At 41.6% G+C, this 20,059-nt stretch overlaps 1 protein-coding gene across 4 annotated transcripts in view; it reads right to left on the bottom strand.

Annotated features, from left to right (window-relative positions):
• Positions 1–474: 474 nt before the first annotated feature.
• Positions 475–20,059, bottom strand: part of hivep2a (HIVEP zinc finger 2a) — a 124,183-nt gene continuing 104,598 nt past the window's right edge. For all 4 annotated transcript variants that reach the window (XM_080883887.1, XM_080883886.1, XM_080883888.1 and 1 more), the window contains 11 exons: positions 19,778–20,038; positions 19,185–19,350; positions 18,888–18,981; positions 16,726–18,436; positions 16,430–16,587; positions 10,329–10,504; positions 9,345–9,446; positions 6,302–7,187; positions 5,947–6,055; positions 4,415–4,522; positions 475–3,573 (listed from right to left, as the gene is read on the bottom strand). In XM_080883887.1, coding sequence (XP_080740013.1) covers positions 2,863–3,573; positions 4,415–4,522; positions 5,947–6,055; positions 6,302–7,187; positions 9,345–9,446; positions 10,329–10,504; positions 16,430–16,587; positions 16,726–18,436; positions 18,888–18,981; positions 19,185–19,350; positions 19,778–20,038 — 4,482 coding nt within the window. In that variant the 3' untranslated portion in view covers positions 475–2,862. The remainder of the gene's footprint in view (positions 3,574–4,414; positions 4,523–5,946; positions 6,056–6,301; positions 7,188–9,344; positions 9,447–10,328; positions 10,505–16,429; positions 16,588–16,725; positions 18,437–18,887; positions 18,982–19,184; positions 19,351–19,777; positions 20,039–20,059) is intronic.

Raw genomic sequence — 20,059 nt, 5'->3', positions numbered from 1 at the left:
TAGACCCAGACACGGCTAGTGACGTCAGACTGAACAACATTTACAGTCGTTATCAGATAGCAACTTGGGGTGAAGGATCCAACTACCACCCTTCCGATTAGTGGGTGACCTGCTCTACCTCTTGAAATGACAGTTTCAAGACAACATGTTGTAAACTATTGTGGGTTGCAGCTTTACAACCCACTCTCATTAGCTTGTGTGCATATCTGATATCTGCTTTCTTTGGAGTTTTAGCTGCTCCTCTGCCTGCCCTTGGTTTTTCCATGTGTGCATATGGAAAGGCAAGTGGGTCCCAAACGAGCAAGTGAAAAAAACAGGCAAGAGAGGCAAAAGATGCCAAGAGGTCCAGCAATAATTACCTCCTATATTTTTCTATAAGCAACACTTCGCAAAGTAGACACATTTATAAATATTTTATTAAAATTTCTTGTTAAAGACAAACTGAACGCACACAAAAAAAATTATACTATTCATATTTATTTGAAAACAACAATCCATTTCTTCCACTTCTACTGCGATTCCTTGTTGCAACTGGGGTCATACATGATATTTGTATTAATTCCACAGAACACCATCACAAAAGTTACCCTTTTATATGTATGTTTACCTCTTTTTTTTGTCCTTTTTATGTATTGTTGTCATTTCTATACAATGACTTGTGCTTTGATATCTTCGAAAGAGAGAAAGAGTTTTTAAAGACATCATTGTCATCAGGATAAGTGTACATAACAGAGGATCGAAATAGAAAAAACATTGTAAGAAGAGGATATACTGGTCGAATACACACTGGTACAGAATACAGAGATACACACTCACATTGCAGCCTGCCCGACTCGGCCCGAAACTGTCAACAAGAGTAAAGAGTTGTTGTCCCAACCGCTCCCTTCTTCTCCTGATTTTAGGATTTTTAAGTATGCTGTTGTTGCCTTGCAACAAATACAATCCCTGCTGGTGAGCAGAGTTTTGGCTAAATATTGCTTAGCTACAAAAGGGATATCCAGGAGATGAAGAGGGACCACAGGCGGGCCAAAAAAGCAGTGCAGAAAGCCTTAAAATCACAACTGTTGTATGTATTCTTAATATTCTCAGACAGTTTAGGGTTAAGAGCGCAGAGCAGTTCTCCCCCTAACCACTTCTTTCAAAGTTCGCTGCAAAAGAAAAGGAAAGAAAAACCGATGAATCCCGGGACGTCCACAGAAGAAATATAAGGTGCATTTGTCAGAAAGTTTGATGCATGTGTTTGCATGTGTGTCCCCCTCGAAATAAATCCATTCAGTAAGAATTTCAGTGGGTTGATTGCCATTGCCCAAAAAATGTGCATCCATAACAAAAAATGTGTGTATGTGTGAGTTTAGGGGGAGATGACTGGGTATTTACATGGACTGGAATGTTTTTCCCGTTTACATATCTGGTATTCATTCAAGAATGTGGAGCTACCTTTGCCTCTGCCTGATGTTAATCTTGGTTGCAGATGGATGCATCGGTTGGGCGGGAGGAGTGCGGTGGTGTTTGGAGAGAGGCGGGGCAGAGTTAAAACCAACATTTAAGCACAAAAAAAGAAGAAGAAAAAAAAAGCCAAGGTGCAAGAAGGCATTCACTTAATGCTGAGCGCAAATCTGTGCCTTCTAAAAATCAAAAGAAAAACAAGACATAATACCACAAAAGTTAAGATAAAAAAGAGGAAACATCACAAGCAGGGGGCAGGCAAAGAGCAGCAGAGAAAATGTACAAGCAAACTACCATAACCTTAATGTGAATGTCATTCTACATGTTAAGTGCAGATAGATAGATAGATAGATAGATGATAGATAGATGATAGATAGATAGATAGATAGACAGACAGGTTGATAGATTCTATACACTGTATGTATTAATATGCTGGGTAAATATTCTGGTAAATCTTCTATGTGTATATACCTCCAAGTAGAGGGGGCTCACTTAGACGTATATAAATAGGTCTAACATAAAAAGCCATATTACAGTGTGCATATCCTCGCCCTAATGTAAGCGATAGCAAAAAACCCATGCTTTACATAGAAAAAGGCATCCACGACATTTAAGAAAAAATGTACAATTTATGAAACATGGTAACAATAATAATAAATAGTATTATAGGATTGCTGCTGTACACAAAAAAGCAATTTTTTTAAATTTCACTCATATAAAAATATGTTTTAGTGCAACCGTACGTAATAGTCATATCCATAACTTCACATCGTTTGTCGAGACTTTTAAGTTTAAGGTGTCCAAAAAAAAGAGAGAGAGAGAAAGAAAAAACAGGGATGAAAGGGGGAGGAGGATGAGGGAGGGGGCTGCATTTATTACAAAGCTGATACGTGATAGTATTGTACTTTATTTACATTTACTTTCCTGCTTTGTTTGCTTATAAGAACATAAGCAAAACAAAAAGAGAGAGAGATAGAAAGATTAAAGAAAAGGCACACACGTAGCTGTCCGATGGTTTTTTGTTTTTCTTCGTCGTACCGTTTAACTAGAGTCCTTTGTTTTGTTTTGTTTTTAGCAGATTTTGGTCGGGCTCACGTTGGTGGGAGTTACCGTACATGTGTATGCTCTTTAAAGTCTTTAAATAAGAAAGTCTCTGAGAGCAGGCCCCGTTTAAAACAGGCATGCTGTACACGAACATTAAGAGGTCCGTTTGAGTCTTTCATTTTTCTTTGTATGCATTGTTTTTATGTGTGTAAGAGAGAGAAAATGGGAGAAGAAATTGTGTGTAAAGTGTGCAAAAGTCAGTTTTTCTCTCTCCTGTTGCACTTCATCCCTTCCTATTATCCGAAAACAAACAAACAAAAAAAAGGAGACATCCATCGTTTCTCCTCCTCCCCTTGGTCCTCCTCTGCAGCACTACGACACGTCTTTGCTTCTCTTTGTGCTTTCTGCCTCTCTGTCTCTCTCCAGCTTGAGAAGTTTGGATGCCATTGGAGGCTGCAGGCTGTCAGATCCGGGGCTTGGAGGGTAAGGGGATGAGGAGGAAGAGGGCGAGTGAGGAGAGGCTGGGACTGATGAGTGGGGAGGCCTGAGTTCCAGGCTGCTAAAGTGCTGAATACCAGGACCTTGAGGAGGAGATGGTGATGGGTGGGGAGATGGCGAATGGTGTTGATGGGAGTCTGGGGACAAAGCTGAAGGAGAGGAAGAGGAGGAAGGCGCTCTGCTTCCGTCTTTCCCGTCATCCACTCTGCCTCCACCTCCTCCTCTCTCAGCAAACTCCTTGGAGTCAATGTAGAGGGAGGCGATGGCCTTTGTGCACGTCTGGATTCCCTCTTCCTGCTCCTGCTCCTGCCTCACGCCTCCTTCTCCTTCCTTCTCCTGTGAGGAGCGGAGAGGTGATACTGAATCCCTCACTGTTTCTCCCACTACTGCTCCATGCCCGCCCCTCTCTGAAAAGGAGGTGAAATGTGCCTCGCTGGTGATGGAGTCCTCCGATATGCTCTTCTGCAATGACATCCGAGCAGCTTGCAAAGCCCCCTGCTGGGCCAGAGGGGTGTTAACGGACGCAGGAACAGAGTGTACAATCTGGATTCCACCGATGGGGATCATTGGGTAAGGTGAGCGCACCTGAAAGAGAAACGTTTAATTCACTCACGTGTTAAATGTCTGATCCCATTTATACTGAACTAAATACTCCACTGGAGCACTTATGCCACTGAAAACAGTCCTTGTTTACTCTGAAGTGAGTAACATTTATGCTCTTTTGCAGTTTTGGAGAAAAAAATCTTTAAAAGAAGAAGAAAAGTTGTTTGTAAATGACAAAAACCTGTTTTCTTAGATAAGATCGATTGTTATCATCTTCTTTAACCTTTATTTATCACATAACAAAACTCTACTTAATTAGCAGAAGTAGCATTATTACATACACACTTTTTGTATAAAATGGCTTTATAATTATGGGAATAATAATTTAACAATAGAGCACTTTTACAACATATGCTTTTTTTTCTCAAATTAAGTCAAGTAATAAATGAAATATATAAAATATTACTTAACTAAGGACATGCAAAACATGAAAATGTCTTAAACTTTCATTCTTTCAAATCTCCAGCAGGGGGCGATTATTCTGGTTGCAAACAAGAAAAAATTACCATACATCTCACCGCAGGAAATACTTTCCTGGTGAGTTTATAGCCTCAGTAGCTAGTTTCATGTCTTTAATAGAACATGATGTTCATTTTGTAAGCGATCAAATGAACAATAAAGCATAGTACGATTAATGCGTGGCTACTTTGCTATCCACCTCTTGCTCGTGACAGCTGGCTTTGGAAAACCAAAAAATGCTAAAGGTTCAAGCTGAAGCTTTAAAACAGGACGGTGACATCATGGTGGTTAGGTCCATCTTTTACATACAGTTTTTGTGAAACAATCAAAATCTGTATTATAAGAAAAAAAATAGAAAAGATACCTGTAGTTGAGAATGTAGGGGAAGGTGACTGAAGAGGACTTGGTGGGGTGGACTAGACTGGTTACCACGGCTACCCTGATCCACTGATGACGGTGAACCTGGATGCTCCTGGAAGAGAAGATGAAGATGAAAACATGCTGCTGGATATAATCACAAACTGCTGAGTTTACTTGAAAATTTCTTCTACATTTTGACAGGCAGCAAATGCCCTCAACATAAACACACATGATTATTGGACAATTCTTCTTACAATAAACACACACAGGAGGTTTTTCAATGGAAATCCAAATCTTATGTAACAAAATAAACAAATGAACCCTGATGAAATGTGCGACGGTGCTGGACAACAGGTGTTGGTACGAGAACAAAGAAATCCAAAGAATGAAGGCTCGCTCAGATTTCTTGTGTATGAAAAATGGTTGTTAAAGCATTAATCAGTTATTTGAAGAGCAGTCAGTTATCCAAGCAGAGTCGCTCTCTGCTTCACGCTTTGTTTAAGTGGGACCAGCAGCAGGAGCTGGAGTTTGAAGTAGAGCTCTTAAGAAGAAAAACAGCCGCGCTATTAACCACACCAGCCAGCCAAGATCCCATTACCACCAAAACCCAGCAGCCCTATCTTCAATCATCCGTCTCTCCAACCCTCTCAGTCTATCTGACTCGCTCTTTATTCCCTCATCCTCTCTGAATGTTTCCTCTGTCTGCCAGACGGCTTCGTCTCTGTCAGGTTCTTTCTTTCTTGGCTCCCTCTTTCTGTCCTTTTCTTCTATATTCCTAAGTTGCGCTTCGGGTTTTTCACATCGAAACCACAGTCCGCATACTCAAAAGCTCTACCTCAACGGTAGACTTTAGAGAGGCAAATGTTTTTAACAAAACCACAAGCATGCATTTACTGAAAGTGAGGAGAAGTCCATTTCTGTGAACAAAACTGATCAAAATTTTCCTCCCAGACTAATAATTTTCATAAGCAAACTTACAGAGAAATCTGAGCCAAAGAACCTGTGAAACAAGCTAACCTTCTAGTTATGAACATTTATTGTTAAAAAGAGAGAGAAGATATCTTCTGACATGAGCAGCAACAAGAACAGTAGAGAACTACTGTTGACAACTGAGAGGAAAAGGAGGTGGATTTGGGTTGCAAATTGGCTTGCAGCAACATTTCAGAATTTCACATTCACATCAATGTTCATAACCTAGAGGTAATTTTTCATCAAAACTTACAGTATTACTCTCGAGATCTCGTTTGTTGTAATATAAATAAGTTAAATAAAGGATCCAGAATTTCAAAATATGTGCTAGAGATGCTCGTTCATGAATTCATCTGATATAATTGTTAACCCTGCTTCCAAAATATGCATTAGGTTCAAGCTCACAGTCTAACTATCAGACTGCTTATGTCCCTTTCCTGGCCAATTTCCCTCATGTGTCCATGTTATTCTTTAAAGTTAAACCATTGTCTGTCCCATGCACCAATCAGCGTCAGTGTGGAACTAAAATATTTAAACATTGAAGCATAATCATGAACAAAATCTTACCGTCTCCATTTCTGTGCTGGCTGTGTGACGTCCCAGAGCGCTGAACTCTCCCTGACCCAGCGCACCAGTCTGATGACTCAGCCTCAGGCCCCGCGCCCCGCTCTGCTGGCTGGTGGTCACAAATACGGACAAATATCACATTATACCTTAATCAAGTGTAAAATGTGCATCTGTTTATCTGTTAATGATACTGAGTAGTTTTAAGTTGAACTGAGGTTTGCTGTTAAGCTATTTAAGTGAATCAGTTAGGGGTACTGGATTAAATGGAAAAGGTTCTTCTTCGGACCTGGAACTTGCTAAAACCATTAACCATTAAGTAACAAAGTGGCTGAAATCATTCAGAATTTGAGCTTACCTTTGGTGGTGAAGGTGTTGGTGAAGTCCTCTGCGAGGAGACACAGGCCGGATCATCCCCCTGTGGCGGCCTCGTGGTGAAAGGTCTCGCTTGTAATCTCTTCCCGATGGTGACGTGGGCCGAGACAAGGGAGAAAGCAGTGACAGGTGTCCCCTTCTTGGTGAAAGGTCTCGCCTGTATCCCCCTGCTGCTCCCAGGTCTCTCTTAGGGGAGATGTGACGCAGAGGAGAAATGTCCCGCCGGGGTGACAGGTGTCCTGCGCGGGGTGAGAGGTCACGACGTGGGGAGAGGTAACGGCGGGCTGAGGGTGAGGAGGATGGGGAAATGGGGGATGGGCAGCCAGAGTTGTCCAAACCGGGTGAGGAAAGTCGTGATGAGGGGGAGGAGAGATCTGGGGAGGGGACGGGAAGGTCTTCATCCATGGAGGAGGAGGAGGAGGGTGGAACCAGCAACCTGCTACCCTGCGACCGCTGCTGGCCTCTCTGGTACTCTGACTGACTGTGCTCCCGCCTGGCCAGGTCGGTATGCGGAGCCTGCGGTGTGATCTGGATACTCGGCACGGTGGTGAAATAGCCAAACAGAGGCGGCCTGCTGGTGTTTCCCAGGAGGTCGGACGCTGAATGGTAAGAGAAGTGAGGAACAGGTTGGGAGGCGGCCACAGCTGTGACAGAAAGGGAGGGCAGGCCATAAGGCTGCGGGCTGGTCGAGCGAGAGCGAGTCTTTGGGGTGGAGTCACCATCATAGTCTTCTTCGTCGTCGTCTTCATCATCCACCTCATCACCATCTTCTTCACCACCCTCTGAGTCATCAGCATCTGAAAACTGGTGATCTGCCATCTCGCCTCTGGAATTCTTCTCTGAAGACCTCTGGCCTTCATCTCCGACATCTTGAAGAAGAGGAGAAAGCAGCAAGAGAGAGAAGGAAAAAGAGGAAGTGGAAGAAGATGTGAAAAAATATTATAAGCAGGAGATGAAGAGTGAAAAACAGGTATGAAAAAGAGATAAGGAAAAATAATTGAAGGTGAAGTAGTAAGGCAAGAAGAAGAAGAATGGAAGGAAAGATAAGAGACAGAATACAGACACAGGGATAAGGACGAAAGGACAGGAAGAGGAAGAAAAAAGGGGAAAATGGACGAGAAACAACAACGATAATGTATAAAGGAGATGAGGGAGAAAAAGCAGAAACAAAAAGAGTGGGAAGAAACATACAGAGGAGGCAGAGGAAGAAGAAAAGAAAGCAGAAGGAGTAGAAAGAAGGAAGGAGAGAAACAGGAAGAAGACAAAGAAAGGATAAAGTAAAAGGAACAGGAGGGGGAAACAATAAGGTAGAAGGAGACGAAAAGGACAATGAAGAACAGAAGAATGAGTGGAGAGAGAAATGGTTTGTATTAATAGGTGACAGAGTTTAGGTGTAAAACAAAACACCAAATAAAATCTCATTCCCACCAGCTCAAAACAATAAAACACAATAAAAAGAAAGTTATTTAAACCCTCAACACTTTGGTTTTTCCCACAGGATGGACTACAGCCAAATGTTGGCAGGGTCTTATTGTATAGTAGCAGCAAAGTTACTGCTGGCAGGTAACCAACGCTTTAAAATGCAGCCAGACGATTGGCTGAAAAACGTTAATTCTGGGAATTAAAAAGTTTGTTTGCTTTTTGTGACTTTCAAAAGAGTCCAAGTTGAAACAGAGGCATGTTTTTGTTGTTCAGAGCTTCTTATCTGTCCAGAGAGAGATCGAAAAATATGAAATTGATCTAAAAAAAAAAAAGAAAAAGAAAAAGAAAGAAATTCCATCAGCATTTTATTTTCCCCCCATATGCAGCACAAGGAAGAAGTAGTTAATAAATCGTATTTAAGCAACTATTTCAGCGGAAATCAGTTGCACTAACATTGGACTACTTTTCCAGTTAGTCTTATATACAACAGTTTCTCACAAACCACCAGTGTTTATGTCTCAGTGACTCACTCACTGGATTTCTGTAGTGCTCCCTTTCCCCAAAAACCCCCTGTGTATATGTGGGATCATATCCCAATTAAATGGCATGCCAAAACATAGTTACATTTAATTTGGTGGTCTACATGGTGGGGCGTTACCACCAGCTACCAGTCCCATTCTGGTTAAATATGATGGTAAGGGCTCAGTTCATCCGCTTTTACAAAAATTATGCAAAGAAAACCTACACTTTTTATTCGTAAAACATTTTTTCATAGAAATCTGAAGTGATTGGTTGAGAGATGCTCTCGCTGGTATGTCAGTCAGATATGACAATAAATGCTTTATACTTGATTTTTTATTTGTTGTTTATTTGGTTGCTTAAATAATTAGTTAACGGCTATAGAGAGGTATAGAGAATCAGTGGATCCATTACAAGAGCAAACTAGATACCAAGATGCTGTCCATTCAGATGTTTAAAGAACAAAGTGTAGCAAAGATCAGCTGAAAGTAATAACTGCGAATGGTGAAAACTCCATAGATTATAAAAATAATCCCACTAATTTCCAGCTTCATTATCAAGTCATCAGGAGATTAACGGGAAATCGAGACCACAGCCCCGAGAGACAGCTGATGAATATTTCATGGAAAATCATATTCATTCGTCAATATCAGCCCACGACAAGTTCGCCAGTAATAATTTTCAGATTATTTCCACATCAGCAGATTAATAGCACGGCGTATTCCTTGGCATATCCTCATGAACCTCGTCACCGAGGTTGACTGGCTAATATTTGTTTCTTTTTCTAAGCTGTAGCTTTAAATTGTTCCTGGAGTATTTTAAGGCCATAAGAGGTGTTTTTAAAATATTTTTTTTAGTCAGCTTGTGTGTCAGGTGTGGTTGTTTGACATGGATGCTGGCTGTCAGGATAAGCTCTGCTTTCCATTACACTAATTGTCTCTGCACAGCTACACCGAGCCAAGAGCTCTGCAGGCTGCACTCAATAAGACAGCAGGATGTAGTCCAGCTCAAGAAGTGTGTGTGTGTGTATGTGTGTGTGTGTTTGTGTGTGTATGTGTAAATGCATGAGTGTGTTTGTCTCCTACCTCCTTCGTCTGCCTCAGTGTCCTCAACGGAAGACATGGAGACTCCCAACTCCAGACACTTTTTCATATGAGCCTTAGACTTCATGTGCTTCGTCAGGTTTCCTGCAAAATGCGCACACACAAGCACAAACACCATTTAATGACCCTTCGACTAGTCTTACTGGAAACCACAGCTTGTTGGGCTGCATCAACACAAGACTGTAAAAGAAAGGATGAAATGGAAATAGAAGCGGATGAAAGAGTGAGACCGCAAGATTGCAATTTATAAATAATATATAATTTATAACAAATTTAATTTAATAACAAAATTACTCAACCTGTCTGGACTCTGCTTCAGTTGGCAGAATGTATAGAATCCAAAGATACGCATACTTTACATATGAATTTGAAAATCTATCCCGTGGATAATGGCTTTTTATTAAAGATCACATATCGGGTAGTCAGCATCTTTAACCTCTGATATGATGGAGGTTCCTGCTGACCACAGCTACAGAAAAACAGCCTTTCTGCATGTTTTATTCATTCATTTAACCACTTAGTGCTGCCCCTTAAGAGTTTTCCTACTAAAAGTCTGCCGTAAAAAGCTGCTAACACCTGGAAAAATGTTTACAAGGTTTACTGTGATGGTCAAGGAGAAAGTTTAGAAGATATTTATGGAGGTCTACAATATCCAGTGGTTACTGCAGTTATAAAATAAATCAAACCCCGGCCTTAATAAGTCACTGCATTACTTGCATACAGAGATAAACATAGTTCAGTCAGTAGCGCTGTAGTCAAAATAAGATTCATTTCCTCTCCACTAACTTATATTCGACACTATAAATGCAAAAGAAGCAAAACCCGATCAGAGCAGACATCAGCGACAACAGATACGAAAAAGCACCTAGGGCGGAGGCGGGTTGCAAGGACGGTTGCAGTTGCACAGTGACTGTAGCCAGGCTTGCTCATAGCATGCTGCAAAACACAATATAAAAGAAGCCCTACCTTTCGTCTTGAATGCAAAGTTGCAGAACTTGCAGACGTAGGGTCGGATGTCGGTGTGCGTTCGGATGTGTTTCTTCAGCATGCTGGGCTTCTTGCAGCGGATGCCACACTCTTCGCAGATGTATTTCCCTCGTCCACGACCACGGACGTAGACGTAGTCCTCATTGGATTTATAGCTGGAGGAAAGAAACAGTGCAGCGATTAGGTTTTTTACATTTTTGCAAAACAGGCACTTTGTTAACACAATAGCAGAAACAATTGTTAACAATGAAGCCATGAAAGTGAGTTTTACTTGTAATATCATAATTTTGTCCTGCCACAGTTGTTATTTATGCTTATGTATACAGTATAAAGATAAATAATGTACTGCTATAATATAACTGCCAGACAGCCCTCTACGGTTGGCTGTGATTCAGTTCACTTCATCACAATTTATTTTTCCCAGCGGGACAATTAAAGGCTGGTGAAACAGTAAACGGATACACACATACAGCACAATGCTAACACACACACAGAGGAAGACACCAATCCAGTTTTATATTAAAAAATATATGAAACATGTATTCCAATCTTCATTGGACACTCTATTCATGGTTATTGAAGATCTTTGTCCTTCACCACAAAGAGGTCAGAGGTCAAAGTCAGAGACACAGATGCTTGCTGACACAGAGGTTCTGGTTAAATAAGACTGAAATGAGGTTTCCTCTGCTCAGATGCATCATAGGGATCAGAGGCTGCAGTAACCATTCATTCATGTTTAAATCCCATCACCCCTGCTGGGATGGTTCATATAGTGCTATATTTTACACCTTGTCATATGTCACTCCGCGGAATTTTTAATTTCCATTTGCAGTCATTTCCAATTGCTTGCCTCAAAGCTGAGGTTAGTCCCATTCATTACCCAACCACTGCATGCCACCAATAACCCCTGGTGACACGATGGACACCAGAAGGACAATACACCCACACCCCTCAAAAAAATGCTCAGGAATGACTCAAGGCACTGATTTGGCCTGTACACTACCACAATCCCACAAGCTGAGCATTCGCTCGAATGATTCCAGTGAAAAATGCTCCTCCTTTAAACAGCTCCCCGGCTGCTCTGCTGGCTCTCGCACCATTCGCGCTGTCTTCTCTGCATCTTTCCCCTTTTCCTCTGGTAGAGTCGGACTCATCCAGAGGAAACATTCCTGTTTACCCTCAACTTTCTCAAGATGTTTGTCCACTGGAGTGAAAAACACAATCCAGTGACGTCTAACAGATCTGATGGGTCAGAGGTGTTCTGGCAGCTTAGGGGCACCAACATATTGTCAGGCATTATCAGTTTTACTCTGAGGAATACACCTGTACACATGTTCATCTGTCTTTTGCACAATCCCAAATCACACATTTGGCATAAACAAAGTCTTTTATTTTGAAAATAAATATCATTGCCACGCCTGTCTCTGCTCATCAGCTCTGCACATCTTGACGCAGCTTCTGTCAAAAATGGAGAGCGGAGAGCCGCTTCTGGGATGCTTTCGAAGCACGCTGTGAAGCAGCTGGTGGCGTATTCCACGGGGGTTATTGCCACAGCTGATCATCGTGTGTTTGTAGTAAGCTGCAACAGATTACTTTGTGTCTCACAATGATTACCATGATTAATGTAAGCAGAAAACAAGCCTGCTGTCTTTTATTATCCCTGTGAATTCTGTTGACCTGGTCGTAACCTCCATACAGATGCAACCTTTCTTTGTTTTAAGCTAAAACGGGAACCACTGGAGCGTTCCACTTCTGGCTTTGTTGTTCATCATCTTTTCTAAAAAAAAGATAACCACATTCCTTCAGCCAGTCCCACTTATTCTTTTACAAGATTTATTTTTTTTAAGCATCGCTGTCAGTCGTGATTTTCTATCCCACATGAGTGAAAGAGTGGACACTTGGCAGTGGGATCAGTGCATGTCTGCCTGAGTCTGTCAGTCATGGAGGGAAGTTACCACCAACCACCAGTCAAATTCTGGTAAATTCTGTCTGTTTTTGCTCTGCCGCAGAAGCATCGCATTTAGTTCAGTTTTTTTGTACTAAAGAAAAAAACGAATAAATCCTTGTGGAGGAGTAGCAAAAGCTGCTGGAGGATTGTATAGTTTCCTGTTGTGTCTGCAGTGGCTGGAGAAGTGGATAATGTGTAGTTCAGGGCCTCATGTGTTAAAGGAGGTCAAATATCAGGTACATCAAACAATCCATCTGCAGCAGCGAGGGGAAATTTGTCTTTCAACTGCACCGCGGACTGGGAAATACCTCTGAGTGCTCGTCTGAGCCGAGACGTTTGCACAGCTGTGTCCAGTTACCAAAAATGAATTATGATGATTATTTCGTTTTATTCTATTTTATTCAGGGCACACGGTAAGATCATAAAAGCAGATTCACTTTCAAAACTTCTGAAACGTTCGACTGACGGCGAAACGTAAAGCCAGTAAAAGATCTGGTTCTTCGGCCAAAATTTGCACTTAATGGATTTCTGTCATAGAGAAAGATTTCACCTCAGGTTTCTTTCTTTTTTTTAAGGTATAGTCTGTTTGTGTGCCTGTTTGTGTGAGTGTATGTGTGCATATGTTTGTCTTTCCTGTGCACTCTGTTTGTGTGCTTTCATCCACTTATTCCTCTTAAGTGTCCTTTGGGGACACCAGAGAATTACTTCACTGTCTGCTGCATTTAATAACTCCCCTCCCTGTATATATGTGTGTGTGTGTGTGTGTGTGTGTGTGTGTGTGTGTGTGTGTGTGTGTGTGTGTGTGTGTGTGTGTGTGTGTGTGTGTGTGTGAAAGCGAGAGAGAGAAGGGGTATATTTGAATGTTGTGTGTGTCTGCACCGTCTGTTCCATTCGGTAACCTTGGTCTTACTGGCTCTACTGTAGGCTATAAAACATTATGACACTGTGGGAATGTCTCTCTCTACAGGGGTTAGCTTTAACTCCCTCATACAGGCTTTATTTGACCATTGAATGTACACTTGAAAAAAAATCCCTTAGTTTTCTATGTGGAAAATAAGCCAGATGTGAGTTTAATGACAACACAATAATAAACAAAACATTTTCTCTGCTTCGTCGCTAGATTTGAGTAACTTTCAGGAATATAAATAGAACATATAAACTTTGACTGCTCAGCAAAAGATGCCAGCCTTCTCAAATAGACGCAGACATGCAAGCCAATTTATGATATAAAGCCAGAGTAGATTAAAGATTTCATGTTTCTTTGCATACTTTGTGCTATAGATACATTTTCTTTAACCAAAAAAGTTTCATGTGGCCATATTAACCTATTTAGGAGCCTCAAGGTGCTGTGGGCCCCTTTTCATCCTCTGTAAATATATTCTACCTCCATACCAGGTTCCTGTAAATAGTGAGAATATATCTGCTGTACTGAAACATTCTTAATATGTCTCTTTACTCAGCTTTATCGTGAATCTATCTGAAAATATTCCGCCAACATGAGAACAATATAAAATAAAACAATTAAAAACTTTATGCACCCGACAAGATGCAGTCCTCTCACAGTATCAGATGCTGGAGGTGTCTCACATACATGCACACACGCAAGCTAAGAATCCTTAATTGTTGGTGCAGCCATGGTGGTACTGGATGCTAAATGTCCATTTTTTATTCTTTTCCCCTTGGACGCCTGCTCAGGTTAACTCGTTCTTCCTTTCTGAACTGAGCGTTTACTCTTGTATTTCACGTCTGCTTCCTGCACCAAATGACAAGGTGTGCATCAGAAGTTAGTGAGGGTTAGCTTACCAGGGCTACCCTTGGAAAACCCCAGAGCCTATTATAATTCTTGTCAAATCGTGTGTTTATTGATATGTAGTGAGGTGTCAAAACATGTCATTAAGAGCACAGGGAGGGTCATCAGATGTCTTTCTGGGGGAAACAGCCCAAAGTTCTTACTAGAATAAAAGGAGCGTGACAGTCTTGAGCCAGAACACACACTCCCTTAAATGCGGTTCATCACGGCACAATTGCCAACGAGTATGTGTATCTTTGAGCCGCCACTTTGACTGAACAACAGTATCTGACACTCTGAGACTAAGAAGGAGACATATTTTATTCAATTTTTTAAAACACATTAGTTTGACATGGTTAGATTACCCCAGGCATAAACTTTAGTTAGTTTAGCTGGTGATAAATTTTGCACCTGCAACATCTGTTGTGCTGAAACAATACCTCATACGCTCATTTTTTGGGGAACTGATACATTTATTTGGGAAAATACTGAACACAAGGATGAAAAAGCTAAAGTACGGTTTTAACAACAGTTAAATATTTATGTTAAAAGGAGGGGCAACGTTTGCTGTAACAATGTGATTAAGCAGTTCATCTGCTTTGAGTCAAAACCAGAAGATAATTCTTAATGTTATGACTTCTGCCAAAGATTTTCTGCTTCTTTCTTTTTTGGCTTCTGCTTTTATTCATCAGCTGACTCGTGTTCACAAAGATGGATGCAAAGTCGCTTAAAAGAGCTTTCTTATCTCATGCAGAAAAAAAAAAACTTTCTAAAGCTCTGGTCAATCTGAACTTTCATTTCCAACGTGTCCTGCGTTTTGTCATCGCTGTATGGTGGAAATCTTTTCAGTTGTGTGGGAGTAAACGAACTTTATGCAGTTCTAAAATGCTGGAAATGTTCTCTAAAAACAGAAATTGGCAAAAAAAAATGCACCGCTTTCAAAAAGGTGCTGCACATTGCAGTAATTTATTAGAACTGCAATCGCACATGAAGTCACAGACAAACAATAAACTTTGAAAAAAAATCTATAAATAATTTGGAATAAAGGCAAAAAACTCGTAAAAATTTTAAAACTAAAATAAAACATTGCGCCGAATACATGAAGTAATCTAATAGGATTTTTAAAAAAGCATTTCTCCTCTCAGCAACTAACAAAAGAAATAAATACTGAAGTTGTTGGTGTCAGAAAAACTGCGTGAAAAAGGCTTTAAAACACAACTAACGAGGGACAAATCCCACTTCACACCAGTCTATAAAACTCAGAGCAAGAATTATGAAAGTTGATGTCCAATTACAGCAATGCAGCCTGAGTCATTAGCCCGTGATGGGTTTACCAGGCTCAGGCTCTTGGCCCGACTCTCGCAGGCACAAATTAAGCCCAAAGAATAGGCTGTAAAGGGATAAGTCTTCTTTTTTTAATACCTAAGAAGATTTTTCTGACTAATCATGATGAGGCAGATGTCTTTACAGTCCATACAGAGGTCACCAGTGCTCATTTTTATTGAATACTCAGCTGTTAGGATTAAGAAAAAGACAAAAGGCAGCTCAGTATTTTGAATCACGTACTTGTAACAAATCACTTTTCTGTATGCAAGTTTTATACCTTATTCCTGAGTTTCTAAGGGAAAAGCATTAATACAAATAATATCATAAAAGTGGTTATTAGTTAGTATATGCTTACATTTTAAGTAAAGCCTGACCTTTTCCTTTGACGATTTAATTTTGCATATCTTTAGGGTTTTATCTTTATCTGCTCTTTTCATTCACAGAAAAATAAACTGATTTTGACCATACAAGTTTTATCCCTGTAGTCTCTGAGGAAGTGCGAAACACGCTACAGAATGATCTCTTTATGTGATCTATGATGCCACAGCAGAAACAGCATTTAAATGCTTTTAAAGGAGCAGCTGATCCCAACATCAAATATTTAAATGTTTGCTACCCTGTACATGATTTCTGTTCATGTTGAAGTGAGAAGGTTCACCAAGGAATTATTTTATTTCTGTACCTCTAGCAACTACCACCAGACAAACATATTGCTGTGATAATGAGAGGCTCCTCCTAGTGTGACAGGATGTAAACATTCGAGCATCTTCCTGAGCTGAGCTCTAAACGTTAGTTAGCCGCATGCTTTTATCTGTTAGAAAGAGGACACTTCCTACATGAAGATTTGTCCTTTTCTAGTCCACAATTTCTCCCAACAAGCTGATGCTGCGTGAATGACATCAACTGGCATGGCTTCAAGTACACAAAAGAAAGAGAGAGTAGTTTTCTGGAGGTTTGACAAGTCATGTTTAGAGGCTGTCCCTGTCCCTTTTAATTGTGTATTTTTATTAGACATACCCGCCTTCGAAGATCTTGATGCGTGTCGGTTCAGCAGCAGGCTGTTTGACTGAGACCTCCTTCTCCACCTGCTCCTCCTTTGAACGATCCCATGAAACCACTCCTTTCATCTTCCTCCCAAAATGACTGACATCTACTGGCATCAGCTCTGGCTTCAGCTAAAGAAAAAAAAAAAGGTAACATAAAGGGCAGATTAAGATTCTTGCGGTTGTGTTTCTCTGTAGTTGTGTCCATGCGTGCATAATTCAATATTTCTCTTGGCAATCTTTTATCCTTCTGATGACTGCAGCACATACCTGATCAAACCGCAGCTTCCAGGCTACAGAAGAGACCAGTTTTCCGGAGCTGGGTGGAGACATGGCTGCCGTTGTGTACATCAAATCAGTGTTCCTCTTCTGTTTGGACCGCAGCAGAGCCAGTGAAGCCTTGGTACTCAGGTTCAGAGGATTGGGATTGTATGAGCTGACACACCATGAACTGTAGACGGAGCTACGCAAAGCTGCCTGGGTGCTGTTGGGTTTGGTGTAGTTCAGGAAACACCAGCTGACTCTGCTCATCGTGCGTAAGCTAGGGAACTGGAAAAGCTGCTGGACATCCGCCACATCTGTGAGCAGCAGAGTCTGACCCGCTGCTCCAGGTAATCCTGGGCTTTGGTTGGCATCGAGCTGAACCAGCATGCTGACAGGCATTTTATTTGAAGTAGGTTGCTTCGTGCTGTCAGCGTCTTCTGCGTCGTTAGAGGAAACCATGGACTCTGGGCTGGAGCTCGGCTCTTGGGCTGAATCGTCCACGTCAAGCTCCTCTGGGGAGTCGCAGCCACCTGAAGCTGGAGAACGGTCTGTGACAATCTGGAGCGGAGGGGTGAAGCTCTGAGGCCGAGGGACGTCAGAGAGATGGGGGGCAGAGGAACGGACAGGAATGGCAATCTTGGTAGCAACTGGGAAGTCACTTAATGGAGGAGAAGAGGACATCCTTTCAGAATCATCCATGGAGCCTTCGCTCTTCAGACCTCTTCCTTGTCCCTTGTCAGGCTTGCTGCCACCTTCAGTTCCACTTAGCTCCACAGCACTCATCTCCTTGACAATCTGTCCATACATCCTCTCCTCCTTTACTCTTTTCTGTTGCTTAGTCTCGATGAAGAGCTCAAGTGAGCTGGTAGGAGAGAGCATGCGCTTGCCCCCTCCGATAGCAGACCCTGATGCATCTGTGGTGGATATGGTGCCTGATGTTAGTGATAGGGGGATCCCTGTGTTTAGACGTTGCTCTGGTAGTGAATCTGGACCCTTCCAGAGTGGGTGCCGCAGCACTGCACCATCCGTCTGCCCTAGGAAATGTGCTAAGTTGAAACCTCCTCCAACTCCTCCATGTGGCTTTGTGACACTCACAACACCAACCGGGGGAGACATGTTGCTGTTGTCAGTACTGCCTGGCCTGGCTGAACCCAAACCTTGTGCTCCACTACCATGAGAAGCTATCAGCTGGCTAACACTGGTGTACATAACACTACCAAACGATGGCACATGGGTTTGGATCCGTACAGGAACCAGCAAACCAGGCAAAGAGGCCTGTGAGCCCAGGTTCTGGGTAGCAAATATGGGTTGGATCTGTTGCAGAAGCATGGAGGAGGTGGTGGACAGCGAGGCTGACAGAGGAGAGCTGCGATTTGAAAAAGAAGCAGAGTAAATCTGAGAGGTTGGATTTTCTGATTTTCCATCATATGGCTGTTGATCGTGGACTTGTTGCAGGGAGTGGAGTGGCTGCTGTTTGTGAAGTGGGAGACCGGGTGACCTGATGTGGAGTTTTTGGAGTTGCAGTTGGGCCTGCTGGGTCTGCTGCTGTCTTGGTGTCTGTTCAGGCTCCTGATTCCAGAAGAGGCCTGGTTGTGGGAAAGAAAGGAAAGGAGGGCCACTCTGGTACTGCTGCATCATATCTTTACTCATGACCTCATGACCTGGATGCTCTCCCTCTGATGACGAGCTTTGGGCCTGCAAGCGATGCTGCTGGGACCTATAGAGGACAAAAACATTATCAATTTTGTTGAAGGCTACAGCAATTTCTGACATAGTACTTGCAGTAATAAATGTGACCCTAAATACAACCATAAAAATGTAATGCAATGATTTTCAAATAATGTAAAGCCTCTTAAGAGAAGTTACAACCAAAATAATAACATTTCAAATATTTATTTTACAGAAATGTGAGAAAAAACATTTTGTGGTCTAAACAATCAAAATCTTAAATCTCTTTTAAGAATTCTTTGGTGTTCTGTATTCAGGCTTTCTTATCACCACAAATTTAAAGGCCAGCATCCATGATACTACTTTCAACTTTAAATTCTATGCAATTCACTACATTCTGTTCTCATTGCGTTATTTTACACAGTTTCCCAGATGTTTTTGAAGCAGGGCTGTACTATTATTATTTTAGGTTATTTCTCTGTAAGTATATTTTGTCTGACCTGCTATAGAGAGGTTCCTCTGGAAGGCTGTCTTCGCTGACACTCTGTTGGAGAATATGCTGGTGGTGCTGTTGATGTTGGTGAGGTCCTATATCTGTGCATAAAATGCATACATTTGAAAAGAATACTCATTTTACAAAAGTAAGCTATAATAGCAGAATGCAATCCATGCACGGAAGGATGTGGGTAGTTTATTGAGTCGAGAAATTTTTCAATAAAAGTTTGGGAAAGTATGATGGATAAAGTATAAGACAAAAAAATGTATAGATAACATACTAAGATGAATGTAAAGCTTACCAGCACCAGTCCCAGTTCTCTTGGTTCTGCTGACTGCTTCGCTGCTGCTGTGAGGGGATCCTGCTGGACCAGGCCATCCACCATGCTCCAAACTCTCCTGTTTGATTGACGTTTCTGCGCCCCCTGGCTCCTGGGTAACTGCCTCTGGATAAACACTCAGTGAAGCCTGCCAAATGCAGAGAAGTGTGGAGGGAAAGTGGTTTAGCTTTAATAAAATTATATTTGGTTAGCTTGACTAAGGATACCATATAAACCTTAATATAGTGCATGATAACATTGTGATTGCATTGTATTGAGATGATAATGTCGGTATAGCATGGCATCATTAGGATGTCTTTGAATGAAGCTGATGGGGGTGCTAAAATACTAAATTATTTTGTAGTGCCTTCATCCTTAATAAGCTCCTAGTCCTCTTCTTCCATCTAGCTCAGAGTTTTTAAATGTTCAGTTGAAGAAGTTGCAAGGTTGTTTACTTTACTCCAGCTCTTTTATTCCATGCATTGTCACTGACAACTTCTGTGTTCTCTTTCTGAGGAATACAAATGGCACACGGCCAAATTAATCTAAATATAAGTTAATCGTTTATACACTACCTGTCTAACAAGATATCCACGCCGACGTTCCTTCATTGCAGAAGCACTGGAGTACAGTTCTCCCTGTCTTGAGGTTGACAAGCTTCCATAGTCAAAGGATTTACTGCGCATTTCAGGCAACTCCATTGGCAGCGTGCATGGTGCCTGTTCTGATGAAGACCTCCTCATTTCCCTCTGCTGGTGGTGGCTAGAATAACCACTACCTGGCACAGTCAGGAACTCTGATTGCTTTGGCCCACCACCAGATACTGAAGAATCATCCTTTACAGAAACAAAGAGACA

Source organism: Rhamphochromis sp. 'chilingali', assembly GCF_963969265.1.
Source record: "Rhamphochromis sp. 'chilingali' genome assembly, chromosome: 5".
Classification (NCBI taxonomy): Eukaryota; Metazoa; Chordata; class Actinopteri; order Cichliformes; family Cichlidae; genus Rhamphochromis; species Rhamphochromis sp. 'chilingali'.
The sequence above is the reverse complement of the archived record's forward strand: the minus strand, read 5'-3'. Positions and strand labels throughout refer to the sequence as shown.